The sequence below is a fragment of the Chaetura pelagica genome, unplaced genomic scaffold (genome assembly GCF_000747805.2).
Source record: "Chaetura pelagica isolate M959 unplaced genomic scaffold, ChaPel_1.0 scaffold526, whole genome shotgun sequence".
In the NCBI taxonomy this organism is placed as follows: Eukaryota; Metazoa; Chordata; class Aves; order Apodiformes; family Apodidae; genus Chaetura; species Chaetura pelagica.
The window spans coordinates 334,614-359,315 of NW_009953500.1; the positions used below are offsets into that span (position 1 = coordinate 334,614).

The 24,702-nt window shown below is 42.1% G+C and overlaps 1 protein-coding gene across 1 annotated transcript in view; it reads right to left on the bottom strand.

The window, feature by feature from the left end:
• ANTXR1 (anthrax toxin receptor 1) overlaps nucleotides 1-19,193 on the bottom strand; it is a 101,881-nt gene extending 82,688 nt beyond the window's left edge. The window contains exons 1-8 of the mRNA XM_009999354.1: nucleotides 19,042-19,193; nucleotides 10,725-10,796; nucleotides 9,966-10,037; nucleotides 7,346-7,427; nucleotides 6,171-6,204; nucleotides 5,262-5,341; nucleotides 3,975-4,043; nucleotides 1,942-2,022 (exon numbers count right to left, since the gene is read on the bottom strand). Coding sequence (XP_009997656.1) covers nucleotides 1,942-2,022; nucleotides 3,975-4,043; nucleotides 5,262-5,341; nucleotides 6,171-6,204; nucleotides 7,346-7,427; nucleotides 9,966-10,037; nucleotides 10,725-10,796; nucleotides 19,042-19,193 — 642 coding nt within the window. The remainder of the gene's footprint in view (nucleotides 1-1,941; nucleotides 2,023-3,974; nucleotides 4,044-5,261; nucleotides 5,342-6,170; nucleotides 6,205-7,345; nucleotides 7,428-9,965; nucleotides 10,038-10,724; nucleotides 10,797-19,041) is intronic.
• Between the last annotated feature and the right edge of the window lie 5,509 nt (nucleotides 19,194-24,702).

Sequence of the window (24,702 nt, forward strand, 5' to 3'; positions counted from 1 at the left end):
TTCATGCATTAATCTCAGCCCCGCAAAGGCTCATAATTTTGTCTTTCCTTCCTCTGTTACAGCATCCAGCAGCTTGCAGCCTAACCACTCTGTGGCTAAGCACCCTTGCCACACCAACTCTTACACAGGAATTGAAAGCAGTTCCAAATCTCAAGCCCTTTTAACATTAAAATGCTTTCCTGTGAACACAAATGCTTTAGTTTGCTCCAAAATAGAGGAATAGAATAGGAATAGAAAATAGGAATAGAAAAAATAGGAAATAGGAATAGAAAAGAAGGAACTAGGGAGCTTGTTTTCCAGCTAAAACACAAATCCACAGATTCTTTGTAATTCTAGAGAGTGATTAATGTCCTTCTTGCTGCTCCTTTTACACAACTCCTTTCTACCCAACCTATTGCAATCACTCCACTCAAATGGAAGGTGATCAGGTCCAGATTCATTACTCAATTACACTTCCTCGTGACCCTCCTTTCCAGGGCTGGTAAATCTTGCACCAGTCAGCTGAAGTAGTTCTTGACTAGGTTCCTGGAGGCTGAAGTCCTCCCACTCTGCTCAGTATAACTGGAAAGAGAGTCAGAACTGCTCCTGGAATTCATTAAGAACAGCTGCAAAAGGAACACAGGGCTGGGAAACAAACTAGGATTTTTTGTTGCTTTCTTAAATGATGTGCAACACTGATTGTCCAAGAAAATTGAGGCAGTAGCCCCACACTCTGATAGTGCCAGGAAAACCAGTAAGGCAGGGTTTGTATTCCATCTACACGTGAGAGCACTGGGGAGAACTGAGTCTGCAGGGAGGGAACAGTTTTGCTTGGTACTACATGGTCAAAATAACTTGTAACCACCATAAACACAGAAAGCTGAGATTCCCCTGGTGAACCTACCCTCCCTAGCTTCAAGTTGTATATTTCATCTGTGTTTTATCAACTAAAAAGCTGACACCAAAATGAACAAAGCCTTAAAAGGATTTCCCATCCTCCTTTGTAGCCATAGGAAGCAATATAATTAGAACAGTTACAGAATATAACTGAGCAAAAGGAACAGACTAATATTCACAGGTACCTGAAGGCACAGTGTTTCCTACTGAGTGCTTGGCACATTTGACATTTAAAATACACACATCCTTTCAAATTGCCTTTCCTCTCTGTCAAGGGAAGCATTGATTGATTGTGAGACAGTATTATGCTGCTCAAAGTTTTAGAGCTAGAAACAGATGCCTCATGAGGTACCTTCCACTTGCCAGTAAAGCCCATGGAGACATCTGTATGGCTTGTACACAAAGAAACAATCTGTGCCCCTCCTTCTGCCAGCTCTTATCCCAGTCAGGTCTTACAGGCTGCACCCAACCCCTAGAGGAAATGCCAAGAATTCAGCAATCAGAATCAGGAAACCTGAATCTGGAGGAAAAAGCCAAGTTTTGGGGATTTTGGCATACATAACAGGATCCCTCCCCTCATTCTTCACAGGGGAGCAGTGCAGTACATCCATCAGGACAGAAAGGACGCTAATCAGGCAGAAGTATGGAGATAAGAGAGCACCCTAATCCTTCATACAGAATGTGCTCTACCATATCTCTACTGTTCCAGTCTAGGGCTGCCATTTTATAAACTGTCACCATGTACCTAGTCCATTCAGTCTTAGAATAGAATCATTAAGGTTAGGAAAAATCTCTGAGATCATCAAGTCGGTTACTTCATCACAGAGGGTGACATTCAAAGATAATATTTGGGCTCCAGTCTTCCTATATGGTGAGCTGTTGATAAACTCTACCTTGAAGTAGCAGTATCACTACAAACAAAGGTCAGCCTCTTTGGACCAGGTGTTTAAGTGATTTATTGGCAGTTAGCAAGTCCTTGTGAATGCAGGAAAACTAAACCCTCAACTGTGCAAGCTAACACAAACTAACATGCATACATACAAACAAATGTTTAAAAATACTTACAGAGTCTATGATCCCCTGAAGGGCTTCAAAACCATCATTCACTGGAAAGACATGATCTTTGCTGTCGGCAATTCTAGCCAGCTGACAGAGTGGTAAAAGTAAATAAAACAGAAATGCAAAGAATGAGATAAATTAGCCAGCAGGCAGCAAATTAAGGCTTCTCCAGACTCATCCACTTGTCAGTACAAAACCTCAAATACTCCAAGTACTCTGAATGGATTGCTAGTGCATTATAGTTTGTCGAGCATCATAATGTTTCTCTCTAGCATGATTGATTTGAGAAAGCTCTGTATCAGGAAGCAGAACAGGTTTCCCTCAACTTTGAAGACAAAGAAGAACGGGGCTTTCATCAGTGCCCAGAGCCTGATGATCTGCAAAAACTGTCCTCACATGACTGTAAACCACCCACCACAGTAACTCCACCAGCAAAATAGGCCACTGCATCAACACGACAGATCATTAATGCAGCAAAACATTTGGGCACATACATCATTTGAACTAGGGAACTAGTCCAAACAATTCAGTATTTCCAAATACAGAGAAGACTAATATAAATTGGTCTCTGTCTGGAGATAAAGGCCTGATTCACCTTTCCTGTCAAGCACACAGATTTGATTATTTGTCCTCGGCTCAACTATTAGAGAGTCAAGAAGAAAGCAGGGACATAATAGGATATATTTCCTGAGTGAAGGTGAAAAGGAAGAAGAGCATTAGGAAGCTTGTATGACAAGGTAGAGGGCCATTCATGGTGGTAAGATAAGGGGAACCAGGACACCACCTGTGAAAGGCTACATGCAGGTTCACTCAGCAACAGCATGCTAAGGGTTAAGGCAAAAATATAAGCCCAATTGAGAAGTAATGAGCTCTCCATGCATCTGCTGGAGCAGAATCAAATTTTGCTCCTGCAAAGCCAACGTTTGTTATAGCAATTCTGTCCCATGGCAGAGGTAACGGTCAACCCAGCAGGCCTCTTTGGCGTTTCCTGTCACATTGCAGAGTGGAGGCAGCAGCCTAGCCACACATTCCTCCCTAAACCCTGCTGGCTCCACCTTTCCAGCTCATGTCACTCACAACTCCCACTTCTCAAACAAAACCCCAAACTGCCAACCTCCTGGTTTGCATCCAGAGAAACACTCCAGGCAACTTTCCCCTGCTTGCTCTGAGAAGAGGGTAGTAAAGCAGATTACTGCTTGGTGGCCAAAATGCAGCAACTTCTGTAAACCAGGATGTTTACAGTTTTCTCAACTCCTTTCCCATTCTCCCCCTCCTAGGGCATTTTGGGACTTGGGACACACTCATCTAATTCCAGGGAATTTCTTCAGCATCTAAATGACTTCAAGTAGCAGCTGTCTTTGAGCCCTGCCACTTCAGATCTAGTTTCTTTGCCACTTTTATCCCCTCCTTGCTTTTCCTGTGACTTACACTGGGTTACATGAGTCTCTGCTTTTGATTCAAAGGAGTTTGTTTTGACTCCTTTTTCAATCAGTGTTTGAAGCTTTTTTAGAAAGCTGAAAAAAACTGGAAAAGCTCTAATCAGTAAGTATTTCAGCACTCCACTTCGGGGCTGTACAAGTGTTTTACTGCTGTTAGAAAAATATAATGTCACCAGTTACACTTGGTGCAAAATGTAATTCATGGACATCCTAACATTCATCTGATAAACTTAGGAATCAGTCTATCAAATGGGAAAACACAATATTAGTGCTGCTGCTAATGAAGCCACTTGCTTTTTATAGCATAGTTTTCCTGTGAAAGGAAAGCTGGACTGAAACTGAAGTGTTATATGGCAATACCTCAATTTTATGGATAAAAAAGGTCCCCACAATCATCTTCTTCCTACAGCTGAAGCCTGGTTTGCTATTCTCTACGAGTCTTTACCTCTGCTTTTCTCCACCACTAGCAAGAGCCATTGTGGCATGCAGGCAAAGGGAGAGACCATTTGAGAAGTCTTCAGAAAGTCATTCAGGAGCATGTGCCTGTGTTCAACATGCACCTTTGCTAAGTACCTCAGTAAGCAGGAGTGTCTTGCTTACCTGGGTCTCATTGAAGTCTTTCACACCAACACAATACACGGTTGCTCCCAGGTCACGCGACCGATTAGCCTGGAACAAGGAAAGGTAGGATGACATGGGTGCAAATGTGATGGGATGCAGGTTTCTGGAAGGTCTTAATCATAAATTTAGTCTGTGTAAAATAAGGAATGGAGGGACTTGTCAAAAACAGAGTTTGAAAGCTTTCTTCCTTGGTTCTGCAGCAACAGGTTTTATCTGCTACTAGAAGTAGCTGTTTGTATAGTAAGCAAAACCCAAAGTACTTGGTGTTTTATCTAAACCTAATTAGCTCACCTTCCTAGTTGCTCCAACTTCCTAACATTTGTCTGTTCAACAGATGTAAGAGATCAAATCAATTTTCTTTTCATCTTTTTGGACATATCCCAGCAGAACAGTAACCTAGAATGCCTGGGTTTTCTTACACTACTTTTATTTCAGAAGGGAAGAAAAGGAGATGAACTGCAAGGAGGGGAACTCTCAATTCATTACATTTGTTTGTGCTGTGGCAATATTAGTTTTATTCCACAAAACCATTCTTTTTGTTGTTATTGGATTTAAAGCTCCACTTTGGACAGGTTGATTGGAAAAATTCTCTCCATAGCAAATTCATCTAACAATACCATCTTCCAAGTTTAGGTCATCTTAATTTGTTTGACTGACGAGTGAAAATTTGTTCATCTCTTCAGAGATGTGAAAGGGACACCAGTAGGAACATTATACAGCAAAGCTTTCAAGTGCTCAACCTACTGTTTATCTAACATTTTGCGTAGCACAATAATTTCATGAGGGTGTTGAGACTACTTGCTTGAATCTTGGAAACATTTGTGGAAATTTTGGATTTGATCATCTGAAAGGTTTTCTGATGTGACAGAAGATGATAGGAACAACAGTCATCCTCTTTCTGCAGCCTTTACTTTTTGTGAAAGAAGTCAAAGTGAGAAGATTCAGGTATTTCCCAGAACAATCCTGTAAATACTGAAACTTTCCAGCTGTGAACTATTCCTTCTTCTGAGTGCTTTTTGTTGTTGTTGTTTTGTTGTGTTTTGTTTTTTTTTAATGGAAGATTAAAGCTCCCTCTTTTACTATGAACAGTCTCAGTTTTGATGAGTCAGAAGCATTGTTGCTGTTAATGTTTATCCTTAAGATTCATGTCTAAAGAGCACCAAAAAAGTTTATTACTAGGGAAAAAGGTTTTCCCTATTTTTTTCCTTCAAAGCACTAAGCCTAGACATTTCACTGTCTCCCTGGCTGAAAATGTAAGACACTTACCTCCCTCTCAGAGTAGAAAAATAGGTCTTCATGGAGTTCTCCATCTGTCAATGCAATGATGACACTTGCAGTTCTGTAACCTAAATACACAGAATTCTTTAGTCTCTTTTTTTCAGTTGTATTTGTTAAACTACAAAACATCCTGCAAGCGTTAACACACTTAAAGGACCAGAAAGAGTGGACTCTAAGCCCATGTCCTTACCTCCCTCCAGCCAACCAGCTTTCAGGAGACATACATTTCTGCAACCTTTTTCCATTCAAACACCCACCTTCAATGCATTATTATACCACAGTCCTTTGATGTGCCAATTAGTTTAATTGGCTGCCCCCTATAACCACTTCAATATTTCAGAACAGGAGATTAGTCTGCGGCCATCAAAAAACCACAAAGTGTTTCTAGTTTATTTTCCTGCTGTCAATTCAAGAAACTCAAAAGATTTATTTTTTTTTTCAGCTTGTGATAAAAAGCTCATTTGGGATTTAAACAGACATAGTAACAAAGTAGCCTAAAAGTTTCAACCTTCCTGTGAAACATATTTCAGCAGCATAGTTAAACCTTTCAGTCTTCCCCTTGCATTGATTATAGCTTGGTTTGTATTTTTGTATTAGTTTTCAGGAGTGGTCTAATAGAATTAATTCATATTTTTAACAATAGACTTGCTACAGATCAAAAGAAGTTTTCAGAAACCTCCTGTATAAACACTGTTATGAAAAGATAAAGGCTAAATATGTCAAGGCATGTAAATTATCAACCCTTACATTTTTTCAACAACTACCCTGAATAACATTGCATACCTGCTCAAATAGGAGCCACCCCCCACCATTCCCACAGTGAAGCTGCATTTCAAATCTATTAATCACTCAAAAAGAAAGAAAAAAAACATTCAGTGGATCAAGAAAGTCTCTCACCATGAACATTTTCATAGTAAATCTGTTCACTTGCCTGAAATTAAATCAGAAAATTATTAGCAATAAATGAATAATACTTAGTGGGCATCTACACATGCATCAGAAAGAAAGAGAAGGTGGCAGTGAGGGTGTCATGTCTGCAGTCTGCACATAACCTCTGCTTCAGAAATATCTGCTTCACAGAGCAAGTTTCTTGGGTTTGACTGTGTTACTTCAAGGTCTCATCTGAAGCACCACCCAGTCAAACTAACCCTATGGCCAACAATAATGAAGGCTCCCTCCATTCTGCTGTCTGAAAATCACACCTACCTTCCTCTCTGAGAAATTTCCTAGGGTCCACTGATCCTCCCCCCCACCTCTAGAACTACTCTAATTGTAAAGAAACCAACTGCAGAAGGATATTCTTACTCTTCTCTCTCCCTCTTACATCTATGAATTAGGATAATCTGCCAGGTAGAAGGGCAAATGCTTCAGTGCAAATCAATTCAAAATTTAAAAGTAGGCCATCCTGAAAGTATTTGGCTTATGAATTTAATTTCTTTTCTGAATATAAATTTGTTTCTTTGGACTTCTGCAAAGTTTCTGAAGTCACAGAACTCTGGGATTTGGTTTTGGACTCCTAGTTAAGAGCCAGCATCTCTGTCAGCTCATCTGAATTTTTGTTACATGTTCACATGCACTTTCAAAAAGCAAACAGTTCTACAGTCCTCCCAAATGCATCTGTGGTACAGAAGTGGGAGGGAGTTCAGGAATTCAGGTTTAAAGAAACTCCTGAATGTGTGAAATCTCACAAAAGAAAAAAATCAGAGCAGACAATAACTTCTTTGCAGCACTCTTTGTCCACCATAAGACTACTATAGCACCCATGCCTGACTCTGGACAGACTTCCACTCTTCGTGAACATGGTTCCATGTGGAATTGCAATGCCAAAAACTTCTGCCTTGTCCTAAGCTGAAAAGGCACCTTTCCCATAAAAGCTGAAGGCAAATCCAAAGATCAGTAGTACTTGTACCAGCTTCAACACTGAATGTATATGGCTTCAGTGTCCTTATTGCATAAAACAGAAATAGTCCCACTCACTCAGTAGAGAACTATTAACCAGATTCCTTTGTTTAACATTTCCTGAGGACCACCCAGACACAGTTGTAGAGGTACCATAGCATGCATCTAGTTACCCTTTCAAATCCTTCATGCATGTACGTGTCACCTCCTGGAAGGACTTTCTGCAGCTCCTCCAGGCCCTGGCGTATCTGCTCCCTGAAATGAATGCAGATGCATCATTAGGTCCAAGATCCAGTTTATCAGGAGCTGATATCTAGGTGAAGACATGCAGGGCAGAACCAGATACAGGGAGGGAGAGAACAGAGGTAACCCAATGTTTACATATGCTAGGGTAGCATTGCAGGCTAAGGTAATGTCTGGGTAGATGACCCCTTTCTAAGGATGTGGGCAATAGAGCAGGTGTGGTCCCAGTGTTCCCACAGCCTGGGGAAAGCATCACAACAGCAGAATCTCCTAGGTCAGTATCCATACTTTACTTCTAAACAAATATTCCATGTCAAACCTCTGCTGTAGAAGCAGAGCAGTTGACCTACACCTGTCGCACTTCCCTCACTTACAGTTGCTGCCTTGACCATACAAATGTAATCAAACAGCCACAAAAAATGACATTCTCAAACCATCCTGGCAAATCCAGTTTATTTGGACATTATACCTTTCAGTTCTTGTTCAAACTGACTTGAAGATTAAAGCCTCTGCCAGTAGCTCATTATGATTCGGGGTATCCGGTTCATTTTGTTTCTAGAAATCCCAGGCACAGTAACAGATCAACTACAGCTACATGGGACAGGCACCCATTTGTTGTTCCACTGAGTCACAGACACCAGATGCTGGAAGCCAAGCAGTCTGTAACACCAAGATAACACCCCTGTGACATGTGGGGTGTATCTCTGACCAAACTTGGGAAACAGATGAAGTCACTGCTTGCAGGACCACACTGACATTGCAAGACCAAAGGCAAGAAATTTTTGTCCCTGCATAATTTTAACTGCTTCCGAAAATGCTGTTTGTGTGATCATCACACAGTCTCAAATCTGTGAGGCTGATTGCAGCAGTGCATTAACATTATTCATTCTACAGAGCAGTAACTCCTCACAGGGAGAAGAGTATCTGCTTTTGGCAATAAGATAAATTATCAGACATTCAAGAATTCATTCTGTACACATGGTATCCCAAGCCAGTTAGACACTGAGTCATACGTCACAGGTGGGCCAGGGGCAGATATTGCATTTCATGCCACCCATGCACATAGCAACCCAAAGCTGAACATAAAAATAAGAGCATTTCCTGTGATCAGAACTACTTTTTAAAAATGAACACTGACATGTCAAATAGACAGTAAAGGCCTTTAAAATATGTCAGTCCAGTCCCATTAAAAGCATACAGTTTTTCCCAAACGGGTGCTAAGCACCCTCAATCTTCACACTCAGATGCTGATACACCACCTGGAGGCAGGTGTAAGGTAGAAGGTTTTGCCACTGCTCCTGCTTCCCTATTAAGAAAGGCCAGTGTCAACTAAAGGACCAGCATGAAGCGCACATCTTGTTTCTCAGTTTTCCAATAAAAAACAGCAGCTCTCCAGTCAGCTGACTTTTACACTAACACCATATCAATATCCTGCTCCCAGTCAACATCTCTAGGAGAGCTGGATAAATATGAAGCACATTTCCATATGGGAAGCACTCAGGTCTCACAGCTTCGAGCCGTAACACACCAGAGATCTTTGCAATGGGGTGGGCACAGGGTGAGAGGCAGAGAGAGGCAGGAAGGGGGTTTCCTCGGGCACCACGTTAGATACAGTTCATTCTCTTTATACTTACTGGTGCAGTAAGTGGCAAGGGATGCTTGGGCTGGCTGGGTTTAGTGGCATTTTTCAAGGTTGGTATGCATATGGACTGCTCTTTAGGACAGTGGCCAGTTTCCTGTTCATTCCTCTATAGCAGCTGCTCTGGTATGCAAGCTCATAGGCATCCAATATGTAAAACACATGCTGGCTTATACAGCCCTTCACACGAGTTACATATATTTTTGCTCCACGTGGCAATGCAGTCAGCAGAGGAAGCAAGAGCAATTAAAGGATCTCATCCAGCTTTCCTTGAAGTCAGAGGTGGCGGTGGGGGGAAAAATCCATCCCATAGATTTTATTGGGATTAACTTTGGAATCTACAAGGGGCTGACAGGCACATGCTTTCAGAAACATGGCAATGAAACTGTTGCCGCCAAAAAATACACACCCTTGAAAATCCATCCTAAACAGGTAGGGTAGGTAGGTCTTTGACAGACCTTCAGCCCTCCAAAGAACTCATGTTCGTCTTCACCTCTAGAATACAGGTATGCCCACAGCTTTCCAGTTTGTTTTAAGTGAAGGGAGTTTCAAATATTTCTTTGCAGAAGAAACTCCCTAAGGATGTTACAAAGGCAACAAGACTCTTGTTCCTGACAAAAGCCTGAGGATCTGTGCAGGTGAGGCTCCATCAGTGAAAGCAGTTTGAGCTATACCCTAATTGTTGACAGAAGGACATTAGAAGTTAAAATTAAGAAGGCAACCTTTACCTTAAGAGGTTTTAATGCATTCCAAGTGTTATATGTGAAAATGGGCAGGTGATGCAAACAACCTGAGAAGCACAAAGGTGTTACACCACACTGCTCATGGTGGACTGGAAATCACTGAGCAAGGAAGGTGAAGGAAGCTACAGGGACACAAAATCTGCTGTGCACCTTTAAACCTCTTCTTACCTGTCTTCTGTTAGCCTCATTAGAATTGTTCCTCTAGTTGAAAAAACAATGAAGGACATCCTCAGCTGAGGGCTGGAGAAGGGAAGAAAAGAAGTCAATTATTTGGTGGCCTAGACCCAAGCTCAGTGTATGTTTAACACCAAACACACTCTGATTGCTAACTAGTTTACAACTCAACAGGCTGGAAGACAGACCTGAGCAAAAAAAGGTTGCCCTGAGCCCTCCTCATCAAGACAAACCATGAGGAATCCTTCTAAGACATGTAAATAGCACTTGCATCATGACTTTAGGACTGCCAAAGCAAGAAAGGCTTAAGTGTGTCCCGTTATCACCATGGAGATGACGGAAGGTTATCCTGACACATTCCACCCACTGGCTCAGGGATTTTTCATCCAGTCTCAAGACATTCAGTGCCTGAAAGCTATAGCTTCAGGCATCTCCTTGTAGACCCAGACTTCTGTACCTTAGGCAGTAGCCAGCCATCTCAAACAAGGGGATTCCTTCCCCACAAAAAATACAATCCATGCAAATCAGGCAGCAAAAAAGGGAATAATGAGCTTATCTGCTCCTGCTTCCTGCATGACAGAAATCTGGGGAAAAGCAGTCAATTGTATGATCTTAAAAAATCATTAGGACCTCTCTCCATCAGGTGCCTTGGTGGAAAGCAGCATGTGCTACCCTACCACAACGCAGAGCAGGGTCTCCCAGCCACTGGGACACACCCACATGCTCCCCACCCACTGCCAAGTCAGCACTTACCTGATGAACTTGTGGGCCAAGTGCTCCACAAAGTGATAGATCTCATTCCAGTGGTGCAGCACACTTCCCGATCTAGGGAAAAATTATCACAGCAGATACTAGTTTAGTTGTAGCTATCATAGTTTTCCCAGCTTAATATTTTGTTACACATTGCTTGGCTAGACTTTTCCTTTTATTTTGTGTAACACTCCCTGTCCATATTCTTCTCTAAAGAGATACCAAACTGCAAATTATGTTTCCTCCTTAACTGTAAAAAGCAAAAATAATTTACACTCCATGCAGGTGTTGGAGAAGACACTTGACAATGCCTATGGCAGTTACATTAGACTTTTATCACAGCCTTAAATAAACTCTGCCTGAGTGAAGACTTGTCTCCCTGCACAGTATTTCAGTATTTTAGACTAATTCCACCAACTCACTTGCCTATCACTATGCAGAGCTTTTAGCTCAAGTGTATTTTGAGAATAAAATGCAGTTGGAAGAACAAATTTTTAAACTTCTCTAGCATTCCTACTGTGCTAGAGACTATGAAAAGTAAAATGCCTTAGATCCACATCTCTGCTGTTCTGGCTAATTTGTTCACACCTCAAAGGCAGAACAAGCTAATTTTACGCCTCACGAGAATAAACCACAGACTATAATGGGACTGGAATTTTTTTGTTTGGTCTGGGTTTTCGGGTTTTTTTTTGTAAGAACCAGGGAAAAATTAGGTTAATCAAAATCTTTCAGCACTAAATGCCCTTTCTGGCATAAACACTTCTGTGAGCACTGGAACATTAATACTGGAAAAAGGTTCCTTCCTAGAGTTGGAAAATAGATGTGTTGTCACTTACTTAATTCACTGACTACAATTAAAAATATTTATAGGGGAAATAACCATTCCAGCTTTAATAGAAACTCCACTGATCTGCAGCCTGAGGAAGGGAAGATGAACATGAGATGTTTTTTCACTTCACAGAAAGAAATGGTATGTGACCCAACTCTGTTCCACCTTAGATCTCAGAACTCAAATGAACAACATGAATATATCCCTGGAAGGGCTGCAAAGAGCAGGACTTCTCTTCCTAGAAGCACAGCAAGCAAGCAAGCCACAGCGTGCAGGTCATACAAAAGTCCTTCTCCATTCTCCCCACACTTGGTTTTCATTTACAGCCCTTCAGTAAAAGCCTTGGCCTTACCTTTTTGCTCCATGATACCTTAAACTATTTCTTCTCTCTCTGACCCCAATATGTCCAAAAGGCACCTCAGATGACATACAATGAGAGCCCTTGCACAGGTACAAAAGACCATCTGGAAAAACAGTGAACTTCCCAGCTCTCATTGCACAAAGGACCTGATACCAAATGCACCTCTTTAAATCTAACCTTACAGGCACTCCTGTTTTGTCCATGAATGTAAGGCACAGATTGCAAAGGAGACTTGATCCTAAGCAAACGCTAATAGCACTACATCACTTCCTGTCTCTATTTTAATCAGACCAAGACTTGTTCTCCTTGCAAATGTGTATGAGAGGGGACCAAAGAAACCTCAACAGTGAGGGTCTTGATAAGCTGTTAAAGCCCACAGACAGTAGAAAAAATGGTGTCCTGTAACAGATGAAGGGCAAGATATATCAGGATGTGGTCTCAAACAAGAAACTTATACCCTGATACATCCAAACTGCAAACTGATAGAACAAGGACACACCAAGCACATGGTGAGGTATAAAAGAAACACTTGAGTTGATAGTAATGCTTACATCAGTCTCTAGAAGATGCAGAAAGCCAAGGCTTTGTTATCCATAAAACAACTACTACCTCCTTCAGTGAAAGGTATGTTCCTTTAGAACATGTATCCATGTCAAAAAAGTTCATTGAAGTGTCACACATCTTCTGAACCATCTGGTAGAAGACAAGTGAAGCTAGGACCCTTCACAAGTATACCCTAACCAACCTGCTCCTACCCATCCAATAAGACAACCATACCACACTTCATGCTGAAGGAAAAACTCAGCTCTCAGCCTCTGACAGCACAGAAGCACCAGCTAGCCCCACTTGCAACACAACACTGTCCTTGAAGCTACATTAGCCTTTAAAACTATGGTTATTTCTTCCCCTCTGAGCAAAAGTTGATCCTCACTTAAAATGACTATTGCAGCAGGGCAGCTGGGAATGAGATCCAGCCATAGAGCACAGAAGGTATGTAGGTCGCCACCTAAAACTCAGTCATTTTCCATGGCTCTGAGAAGTCATGCATTTTTGAAAATCAGCATTTGCCAGAACAAAGCTTAAAATCCAGCACCTTATTTCAATGCTGTGCCAGTCAATAGCACATCCTCTTTAAGTGTCTGCCATTGCAACTGTCGTTCTTCTGGTTGGGCAGGGTGTTTCTGTAGGTAAGCAGTGCTCTCCTCCATCATCCTCACTCTGTTCTCCCACCAACAGTCACACCTTTATGACCTCTGGAACAAAACCCCAAGCATCTGAAGTTACAGCTCTTTTTCCATGAGACATCCACACATTCCACACATCTATTAACACATACAAGGAGCAACCTGAAGCTGAACAGCAGCAGAATGTTAAACATCTGTTTTAAGGAAACTTCCTACCATTGCTCCAATCATAAGAACACACTCACTTTATCTCACAAAAGGAGATTTCTGCTGTGAGTTCCAAAGGCACTGAAGAGGGGCAACAGGAATAGTCTACAATCCATTTATTTTTCATCTCTACCAAAACAAGCTATAAATGGGTCCAAAAATGAAGGCTTACACCTTTGCTGACCATACATCATTCCTTCTACTACAGCAACTTTTCCATCTGTAGCCAGACAGCTTGCAGTCTAGTCTTACTTGCAGTTCATGTCTGCATCTAGTAAAGCCCAGGTGTCAGTGGCTACACATGCCCAGTTCTGCATTTAAAAAAAACAGCAACAACAAAAAAAGTACTCCTTTAATAATTATAACATCTTCAGAAACATACTTCAGTCTTTCCTTGGCATTGAATGGACAAAACCAATAAAACTAGCCTTTTCTGAAGTAAATAGAGTTTACTAAACCAGCATTAGCTTACAGTGTTCACAGCTTTCAGCTGTGTTATTCAGAAGCCCCTCAGTAAAAGACACTTGTCACTTTTAAAGCCCCTCATAAGGCAGGCCAAGAACTCTGAGTAACACAAGTATTTCTAAAGCCTGACTGTAAGACAATAAAAGCCAAATTTAAAATCATTATCCCTTCATATTCTCAAAGAGAAACAGGATGATCAGCAAGACAACACTTTGCAGCTGAACTGTTGATACTATAAACTTGCAATTTGAAAGGGCTCATCATGAGGATGCCAAATTCTCTTGCTAGAGAAAAGCCCAATAAATGGAAATTAAGACTAAGTAAACCATTATGCCTTTACCAAGAGACTGATACACTCTGTGGTCAACAGTGCTGGCATTTTATGCCTCTAAACTAAACCTAAGGGTGAGGGAGACACTCCACAAAGCTCTGTGGTTCCAGACATGGAGAGACATCTCCAGCCAAACCCTGCCCTCCAGCAGGTGATTTTCTCCTATTCACTGGGACAAGATGCACTGTAACCAAAGCTGCAGCAACACAAATCTCCTTACAGTTTGTCTTCCTTGCACGTTGTCCTTATTTCCATTTCTTTTATTGCACCTTCTCTGAATACCCTCGGTCTTACTTAGTTCATGAACTGGGAGAAAACAGACTCAAGTGCACCAACTCTTATACAAAGACTTCACCCCAGTTAGTCACTGGAGCTGACAGAAGTACATAAAGACGTGATGCAGAAACTGATGTTGATGCAAATTCTCCTTAAAAGTCCACAGCTATTATTAACTTCCAGAAGTCTCATAGCTATCAGAGGTGGCACTGAACCAAAATATTTTGTAGCATCTTTTTATTGAGCTTTTTAAAAAATAACACAAATGAGCCAAAAACTGTTTTTTGTCTTTCCAAACACTTTGGGAATAGTTCTGAAAACACTAATTAGCACAAAAATTTGAGAGAGGTGATGCAGTTCTTTGAGGAAACACTACTATCTCGTGCCACACTTCAGGCAAAACAGCTCACCAGAGATGTTGTCAAATGTTTGAGGTTATAGGGTCTACAGAGGTCCAGTTCAGAGCAGGATAAGCCTCTACCCCAGTCACAGTCCAAGAACATTCTTATCTTCCTCATTGGCAGGGGATACATTAAAAAAAAACAACAACCCAAATAATAAGCAAATAACTCGGACTGAATTTACATCAAGCAGCAGACAAAGCAGAGACTGCTGCAGGTACACACTTAATCCTGGTTTTCAGGGAGCCCCCACACACCTTTTTACCAATAGCAGTTAACCGTGGACTCACCACTGTGACAACACGTACACAGATCTTGATGGGCAAGGATTTCACATACTAACTTAGCTCATATGAATGACATTCCTTCAGGCAACAAGCAAACAGAAGAATGTGCAAATTCCTCCACACTACCTTTCGAGCAGCCCTCAACCCTCATGCTGAAAAAAAGAAAAACTGTGCCATCCCAACCACATGCATACATTGCTCTGGATTCTGGCTGGGATTCCAGAAAAACAATCAAAGAATCGCTGACTAGGTCAACAAAGACCAGACTTGACTTTGAGCCTCTTTCTGCAGACACTCCATTTCACCATTACCTACTAAAGGTTTGTATTTCTTCAGAGTAGAGCAGCTAGAACATAATCCAGTTCTGTAAGGCTCCTGTTTCCTGGGGAAAGAGGCACCACTACCAGAAGCAGTTCATGTAGGTCAGTCTCTTTGGTGATGCAGTGTCTGCTTTCCACTCCACTGTGGCCCCTCTAGTCTTCTACACTGACTGTAAGTCTGGACTTAGTCTCTCCTAAGTCATGGTAGCTACTAAAGCCAGATTCAAAGAACAGCCACGAGCCTCCCTAGAGTCATAGTTTCACTTCAGTACAACTGGTTAAAAATAGATGAGCTGTCTGGCTGAATAATGAGGGATCACAGGAAGCAGCTTGGATTACTTGCTTCTTTTTGCCAGGGATCTTTTAGAGCCAAGTTTTCTTTTACACATGTACAGTTCCCTGCATGTTTTCTGCACGCAGGTATAAAATGCCTACTATTTGCACACAACAGGCAAGAGCACCTTCGACATATGGAGGATACAGTGAAAGATGGCTGAGAAGACTGATTTTCATTCCTTCCTCCCTACCTGCAAATACATTAGTCTGGGAGCTGCTCCTAAATGTCCCAGCTGTACTCATGGAGGGTGTTCACATGCTACAGCACTAGATACCTATTAGGGGGTGGGTCACAGTCTTCATTAGTCACATGGATAGTATTTTTAGAATAACTGGACAATGTCAGCAAAAACAAATGTTTGCTTTATGTTTATCAACATCTCACTGCTTCCTCATTCTTCCTTCTTAATGCAGACCCTACATCTTATCTCACATCCAGGCTGAAAGTCTTTGGCACCATCTTCTGCTGTATGTTTTGCTACTGTTCAGTCTGTGGGAGCCTCAGACCTTGGAACCCCTCAGCACCACAGTGACACAACAGGATATGCTCTCTAGGACCAGCACTCTCAACAATTCTCCCAAGACAAGCAGGTCTTACCCTGCACAACACGGGGCTCATCTTGGTGCAACCTCCACTTTGAGGTGCTCAGCGTCCTGCAAAACTAGATCCTGTATATAACCTAAACAGCAAATCACATACAACTGAACTAAGGAGCACACAGCCTGAGTTGTAGCCCTCTCCAGCTATTTTTTTCTTTCATTTTTTGCAATCAAAGCAGAAGAGAAATGGATTAACCCAATTTTCATTCATGTGAATATAACTCCTTCAGGGAATCTGCCAACAGGCAGCTCAAAATTTCAAGTTAGGTGTTTGTGTGAATAATACTATTTGCTCACTTTAAGTTTGCTGCATGCCAAGCAACAGCTCTCAGGAGACCTGGCAAGAGCACTGCACCAACAGTGTGACAACTTCACTTGACTTGGCCAGGAGTCTGCCCAACTTGAGGTACAGCCCTCTGGGGTGCCTTTGCATCACTTCTGGAACAAATCTCTGAGAGCCTGAGATCCAAGGGGCACAGCACGAGATCTGCGGCTGCCTGAGCTGTGGGAGAACTCCTGGAAGGGACAGAAGACATGCAAGTGCAGGCACAGAGAGCAAGGATGCTGGGCTTCTTGTTGCTTTTATAGTACTCCTTTGATCCCTGAAAGTAGGTTGCTTAATATTTTAATGGCTTTCTTCCACTATTTAAATTAACATTTCATGTTTAAGAACCTAAATCTCTCCTGTTTCGGTGCCCTTTCACTTTCAATAATCTTTAATAACTTTTAGAGCTATTACAAAGAAAAGCAGTGACCCCTGAATCTATTATTAGCATTTCATAGTTTGCCTGGAGGCCTCTATAGGCATCACCTCTCTCCACATTCAGAACTTCTGCAGCATTTTTTAAAACATTCTCTAAACAATGAAAAAGTAGAAAACCCAGGCTAAGTAAGGCTTGAGTGTTTAGAACTCTAGCTTCACATCTGAGGAATAAAAGAAAGTTTTCAAGATAAAGGTCCTGGCATAGACTGCTCTACCACACAAAGTATCTCACCAGCCTCCTCAAAGGCTAAACAATCAGGTCCACACCATTTTGCACACATTAGTAGCTTAAACACTTTAACCCTCCTCCAAATTCCACTGGAAACCAAGGACACATTTACGTCAGACCCTGTTCATTTCTGCACCCAAAAAACTCCCAGAAAGAGAAATCCTGCAGCTGTCAAAGCCAGATCGTTGTTGTTGTTGTTGGATACCTTGATGCATATACTGAGGTAAGCCTGCCTACTTTAGAGTTTGTGCCAAGCTCCATGTTTCCACCCAAATTCATAATCCCTTGAGGAAGCCTAGAAAGTCCTGCCTTTCAGTAACAGTGCAGCACAGAACTTGAAATAAGTGGCTGTTAAAATCACATTAGCTCTGAGGTGTAACACAGCACATCCATCAGATTTGAGGAAACCTTCACATCTGCTTCAAGTTTCAGGGAAGCACAGTTTGCAAAAGCTATCTGAGGTACAAATCATTCTCTGGGGTTTTTCCATATGCAGCAGTAAAAGTATTTCACTTAACAACTGAACAGCCAGAGCAACAAAATGCATCAGACAGGTAAATCTTTCCCCTGGAGCATTAAGACAACTGGCATGTCCAATGTCTCAGTGTTACATTTTACCCAATATTTTGTAATAAAGAGTTATGTAATTCCAAGTAATTTATACTAATGGAACGTGGGAGCTACTGCAAAACACCCCAGAGGATCAGTCAGAAAGCCTCATCTCTGAGCACTTTTGGCAAGTTGCAAATACTTTCCTGTCTCTAAAATTTATGGTTCATAATGTCAGTACCATGGCTCTGGCATGCATAGATTCCACTGTTTTCAAACACTTGGTTCAAAATATCTATTCTTAATAATAATAATTTAAAAAATAATTTTAGCTAGTACTTTTAATGCTTTTTTCTGAATTGTTGTATTGCTTCAGTGTGAAGCTTTCCAAAGCTCAGCACTTACCTATTTCACATCACTCCATCTGGAAACTGAAAGCCTGTAAAAGAGGCAAACTTACCAGTGCCAAGAAGATGACACCATCACAATTAGTGATGAAAAAAGAGGTAGGAAGTTATCTTCTGTATAAACAGTTAAGCAGTCAAAACATGCATTTGATTAACAGGAAACAAAGAAAATGTGACTCAGCGTAGCAAAAATAAAGCTCTCTTTAACTATGGCTCTCTAGCTGTTTTCCATCACAACAGCCAAAGTCAGAGGGTTCAAACCCAGCAGCCACCTCTCAGAGCCAGGTCTTTACCTGCAAGTTGCTGCTCTAGGACGCTCAGAACTAAGGAGCCAGCGGTGCAGAGACCTCCAGGCAGACGAGCATTTCCTCCACGAGCTCAGCTACAGAATTAATGTCTGCAATAATAACTCTCCAACCCCTGCTTTCAACCTTCACAGTTCAGAGGGAAACCAGAGGTGACCAGGGCACTGCCGTTCTCCCAACCACTCTTTTAAGAAAATACAGGGTCAAGTTCCCAATAAAGCTTTATCAGCCACAGCAAAATTTATAACGACTGGATTTACAGAGCACAATGGGATCACACACTAGACCTACCAAGAGAGTAATCACAACAAAAACAAACTCGAGTAGTGAGTTTCGCAGGTCCCTTGGGGACACAAGGACTTCTACAAAACTGAAATCCAAAGAAAATCTCCTCGGTATCTGTATATGCCATTCCAGTTTGTGCCTAGAGAAAGATTTCTTTGAAAAAGAACAGAGTAGAACTGACTTACTTGTCAAGAATGAAATACAAATCAAATCCTCCGTAACAGGCAGGACCAGCATTCTCTCTTTTTCCACCTTGTCCATCACAGGATAGCATAAAAGTTGCTAGGAAGAAACATTTGAAGCCAAATCTCAAGATGCTATGCCTTGCAATGGCCATTATATCCACAGAGGAGGAGAAAAAGAAATCTCTTCTTCCAAGGCTCCTTTATTTCACAGGTTTCTCCACAAAAGCCATTCAATGACCTTTAAATGTATGTATCTATATTTTATTCCTTAAAACTCCACTTGCAAGAGTTGTCCTCAGGAATTGCAAGGCTTTCCCCCTTGTTTCCCTCGCACTTCTGTTTCTTGGTTTCAGATTTCAAGATGCACAATACTGTATTTCACTTTTTTTTTTTAAAGGGACTTGACCCTCAGTCTCCCTTGCAGCTCCCAGAAAGCAGCACCGTTGCTTTGCGAGAGAAGGAGCAGCCTCCTAACAAATCTTGCTTTGCCACAGACTTCAGAAAATACAGGGAGGGTTTGAAGGTTTGGGGTTTTTTTTCCTTCCTTAATTATTATTGTTATAAGTAAGGATGGTAAGTTTTCTTTTCCCTCACCAAAAAAAAGCTCAGAGGATGCCACCTTGAGGCGAAAACTCAAGCTGACTGGAGCCTGCTTTTAAGCATTTCATTCGTGCACAACACAGTAGCACATGGCACAGCAGCTTTAGGTATGAATTTTAGTTTGCTTACAGCAGTCACACAGCACATCACAGAGACATCTTTGCTTCCCACTTAGGCAGCATCTGAATTTAAAGTCTTTCAAAAACCTGGAGTGTCTTCACTAAAGCAACAAACCACACCAGGTTTTCTCCCTTGTAATTTCCTCAGTCTTGAAAAATATCTGAGCCTACAAGACAGGCTTTTCCCTCTCAGAAAACCCATTTCAGCCACTAGGGCCTAAATCCCTCCCTCTTCCAAGAAAACTTGCTAGAAAACATATTTCAGCTACATTTTGTTTTGGGGTTTTTTGTCTCTTTTCAAAAGCCAGCACCACAAAATCCAAAACCTGAGCAGGACAACTAAAAAGAAGCAGCATTCTTCAGAGCAGTCCCAGCCTGCACTCTCAAACCCTCCCAGGCAGAAGCAACACAGCTGTTCTCCCAGTACTGGCTGCTGGTTAGCAGACCAGCTTCAGCTGTTGCATCAGGCGTGGGGAGACCAGGTCAGGTTTCTGATGGGATGCAAGTGCATTTGATTCAGACTTACAAGCTATTCTTCAATGCCTAAAGATTTTAAATGGTCTTTAAAAAAATCTTAATAAAAGCAAAAAATCTGAAAAATTACCAGGAGAAGCAGCAGGATGGGTTTCACAGGAAAATTATAAACAGCATGAGAACAGACTTTTGACAGAAGTGGAAACACCTGGATTACTAATTAGTCCAGCTCCTTGCTGCACTGATGATTAAAACTTAGGAGTGTTTTCCCTCCCACACCTGACTATGCTCAGCAAACACACCAGCTCCATCACCTCTAGCATGGGTAATACAGACACATACACAAACAGCACCTCCTCAGACTTCCTGTCAAATCCCAATAAGATCTGAAGGAGGTGGAGATGCCTTAGAAGTCAAAGCTTCCCTAGGGCTAGACAGGGCAGAAAGGTGCTTTGTAGGTGGATAGTCTGGGCTTCTCTCACACTGAAAGTAAAGCAGTAACATAGTTCATGACTGCACAGGCAAAAGCTCTATGTCAGGGTATCAGGCTTGCTACAACAAAGAGAAAAGGCCCATAACTCAGACCCTTTTGCTGAGGTAGCTGGGATGCTGCCTGGACTGAGGGTGACCACCTGCCCCAGTCCTGGCAGGCAACATCTGAGAGCAGCAGCTGCTTTTGGGGAGCTGTGGAAAAGAGGTGGAGCTGCCACTTGTGCTTTGCACATCTGAGTGAGCTGCTTGCACCAAGCCTGAGAGATGAGGCTGCTGGGAGAGAGCAGCCTTCTTGATTTCGGTACTTTTGATCTAAAGGGAAGACTCTCAGACTTTTCTCCAAAACAATTTTTCCTCAATCATTACACTTGCTGGTCATCATCATATCAGGGAATCCAGGAGAAAATGCAGTTTGAGTAATGTTCAGAACAAGTAAAGGCCATTACAACATATCAGCATTTAATGTAGTAAGAAACTTAGTTTTTCTGTTGTTTTTTCTTTTTTTCATAAACCCAAATATTTTCAAACACATTCTAATTTATCCCAAATAAAACATGTTTAACCTACCAAATTAAATTACGCAAATAAAATTGCCAGAAGAATTGGACCCCTTTTTTGGCACTGTCATCCACTAAAAATCATCTAAACAAAAGAACATTGAAAATAAAATGAAAATAATAATTGTACAATTTAATTTCCAGTCTAATTATCAAAGAAAAATTTTAACACATAAAGTAGGTGGATTCAGTTAAGTTAAGGTGAGATTATACTATCATAACAAACTCTCCTGGTGACTCATGGGTGGGTTTTTTTCAGGTACTTTTCATAAATATTTACTTTATCAGGGAGTGAGCAGGTAGTGGAAGGAAAGTAAAGAAAGAAACAACACCTGAAAAAATCAACAACATTGTTTCCGTTTACACTCAGCTGGTCATGCCACACACCAGATAAAGACATGGTGATTCAGTCTAGAAAAATCTGTGGCACAAGGACAGGTCAAACAGAATTAATGAAATTCTGTAGTTAAAATAATTAATGAAGCTTCAAGGATAAGTAGATAAATAAATTCAGCAGTTTTATCCTTGCTAGGCAGTAAGGGCTATGAAAAAACACATGAAAACCCCAGTGTGTGCAAAAAGCAAAACACTATTTTGTGACCAGGGTTAAAACAGCTCTTAGCCTTGGGAGATTGCAGCACAGTGCTACAAGAATTGAGTCTGGAAACAGAATGCCTTGAGCACAGCTTTGAAAGTGAGACAACAAACTTCTGCTGGAAAAACAACATGGTCTGATACAGTGAAAGCATCTCTCTGCCCTTTTGCCTGGCGCCTACTACTGTCATTAGTTTCATAAGCTGTTCTTCATGTCCAGTGCTCCAGCTGTGTGTTTGACATACTCAAGCAATCACAAGCTGATTTGCAGACTCAGGCTTCCAAGTGTGATGTATGACAGCAATGGCCAAATTGGCAATGGCTGCTGGGAGAAACAGGCCAAGCTGCTTTCCTGCTCCTCACTAACGACACCGCAGGGATCAGTCTGATACAGGTCAGTGTCTCGATGCCTGTTGTGAGAACCAGTCCAGTAATTCCATGTCCACATCTGACGATTTTGTGACATACAAAACAAGACTTTTCTGCCTACTCTGGAGTATGAGGACTAACACTTGGCATCCACAAATTGCTCTGATTAGAAGAACTATAAATCTTCTCTTGTAGTAATTTAGTACTTTCATTTACTAAATTTCACACCTTTTCAAATTGCAAAGTGGCTGTAAACAGATGAAACCCAGAGCTTTCTGCTCCCAGAACTGGCGGACTGACTCCTGCATCTCCTCTGCATTCATATAGTCCAAGCAAGACATCAGCTGGTAGGACCTTGCTAGGTTAAAAATGTTAGCAGCTACTGATAAAATAACAGGCTGAGCCCTTTGCCACGTAGGCACAAAGGGTCACTACAATTTTACTGGGCACCTCATCTCAGGGGCTGATTTCATTTTATTTTTCCATTTCAAAGTTACTGTGAAAAACACTACAGTTACCATGACAAGTCTCCTTTCATCTGCCTGCACATAATGAATTCAATCAGGCTGGTATCAAAGCCTCCTCTTATCAGAGCACTTCCCCAGGAAACCCGCCCGAGGCTGTGAACACAGGGCACGTGCCAATAAGGTAAACCCATCTCAAGATTTACCTTTGGGATATTACTGTATAAAAAGTAAGCGTACACATCAATCAGCAGCAGACCTTGCCTTGCCTGCCATCCAAATGAAGTTCACTGTAAGTATATGCATCACTTTCTCATGAAACTCTGCAGGCTGGACAGTTTTCACCTTATTGTGAGATTTCTTGGCACCTAGTCAGCTATTGCTGATTTGTGCAGGGACTGCAGAGCCCAAATGCCAAATGGGTTGGGACTGCACGGCTGAAATGGCACTTTTGGCAGCAACTTCACCCCAGACGCCTACTCCAAGGTGAAGGAGAAAAGTGCTCTGTTCCAAGGGCAAGACACACCTGTAAAACTTTGACAGGGCAATGTTCTCTCTTTCCCAACTCAGATGCAAGTCAACAGGCTCAGCAAGTCCTAGAAAGTTATGGCACAGCTGCCTGAGGGCATAGGAGAGGGACCCTGACACATGCAAGACTCCAAGCGCATGCCTGAGAAGCAGGGGTATTTACAGCAGTATGAAACTGTTGTATGAGGTGTACCTGAATGGTAGTGCCAAACACTCCGAGTTACACTTAGTCCTCTCTCATAAAAATCCTCCTTTCAAGAAGATGAAATTTGTCACTGATTCAATATTAGAGCGATTGTCTCCCAGAGAATCATTCTTCTGCATATTTAAATACTCTCCAGCCAGAGCCCACCTCAGAAAAGTGCTGAGCATGTACACACAGTTAAACAAGAAGCCAATACCAGCTATGATTTCCCTAAACATGGTAGTTTCCAGAGCAGTTGCTTTCCTGACAGAAAGGCTGCTGGGAATCTGCAAACCTCCATCCTCACCTCCTCTCACCTTTTCCAAATCTCAGAACAGCAAGAATGGGCACCAAGAGGAAAACTCACTGCACTCTCCGACTGACACTGGGGGCAGCACCGGCTCCCTGAGGGGCTCTGAGGCCTGGAAATCTGTCTGGGACATCACCACTGTAAGTGGCTGCTACCACAGCTCCAAACATGCATAAAGGAAAATAACCAAAAGCTTCAACTAAGTTAACAAGATTTTAGAGGAGGTGCTTCAAAACCTTTTTCTTCTTTTAACAGGGCTACGTGGCAACCAAGGTGTTTTCCAAAAACACCTGCATCATTTCTAAAATGGACAGGAGTGTTTTGCTTCATCAGCCATTTCCTGCAGCACCTCAAGGACATCAGGTAGGAGGTGAAGGACAGCACTGAGACAGCTAATAATGTGCCTCGGAAAACTATTCCTTCCCTACCCACACAGAGGGGGGAAGGCTCCAGGAACTGCAGACAAGATTCTCAGCAGGGCTGAGATGCTCTGCAAGTTGTTTCAATCCAAAGTCACACTCAAATCACCCCTTCTCCATTAGCAGAGATGGGCAGACAGACTCTCTGCTCCAGCTGTGCTTTTGCTAAGAGCTGTTCTCTGGCTTTGTCTCTTTGGTGCTTAGGACCCTCCTCCTCACCCACTTCCCCCCAGAGGGAATCGCCTCATTATCTCAACCAACAGACTCCAAAGCCTGAGCCCATATGGAAAACGAAACTGAGAGGTCACACACTGCCTGTGCTAATCTAGATTATTATCAGCATCACTCCACAGGAATTGCTTCCCTGTCCTTGCTGTGGACATGTCCTCCAAGTCACTGCCTGCATTTTCCGATGGTGTCAGTCAGCACAGCCCTGCTAGGATCAGCAGAGCTACACTGCCACGTGTGGTGTAGGACAGCAGGCTTCCCTGGCCATGGCCTGTGTGCCTTTACACTGCCATTGTACAACATCCAACTCAAGGCTGACACAC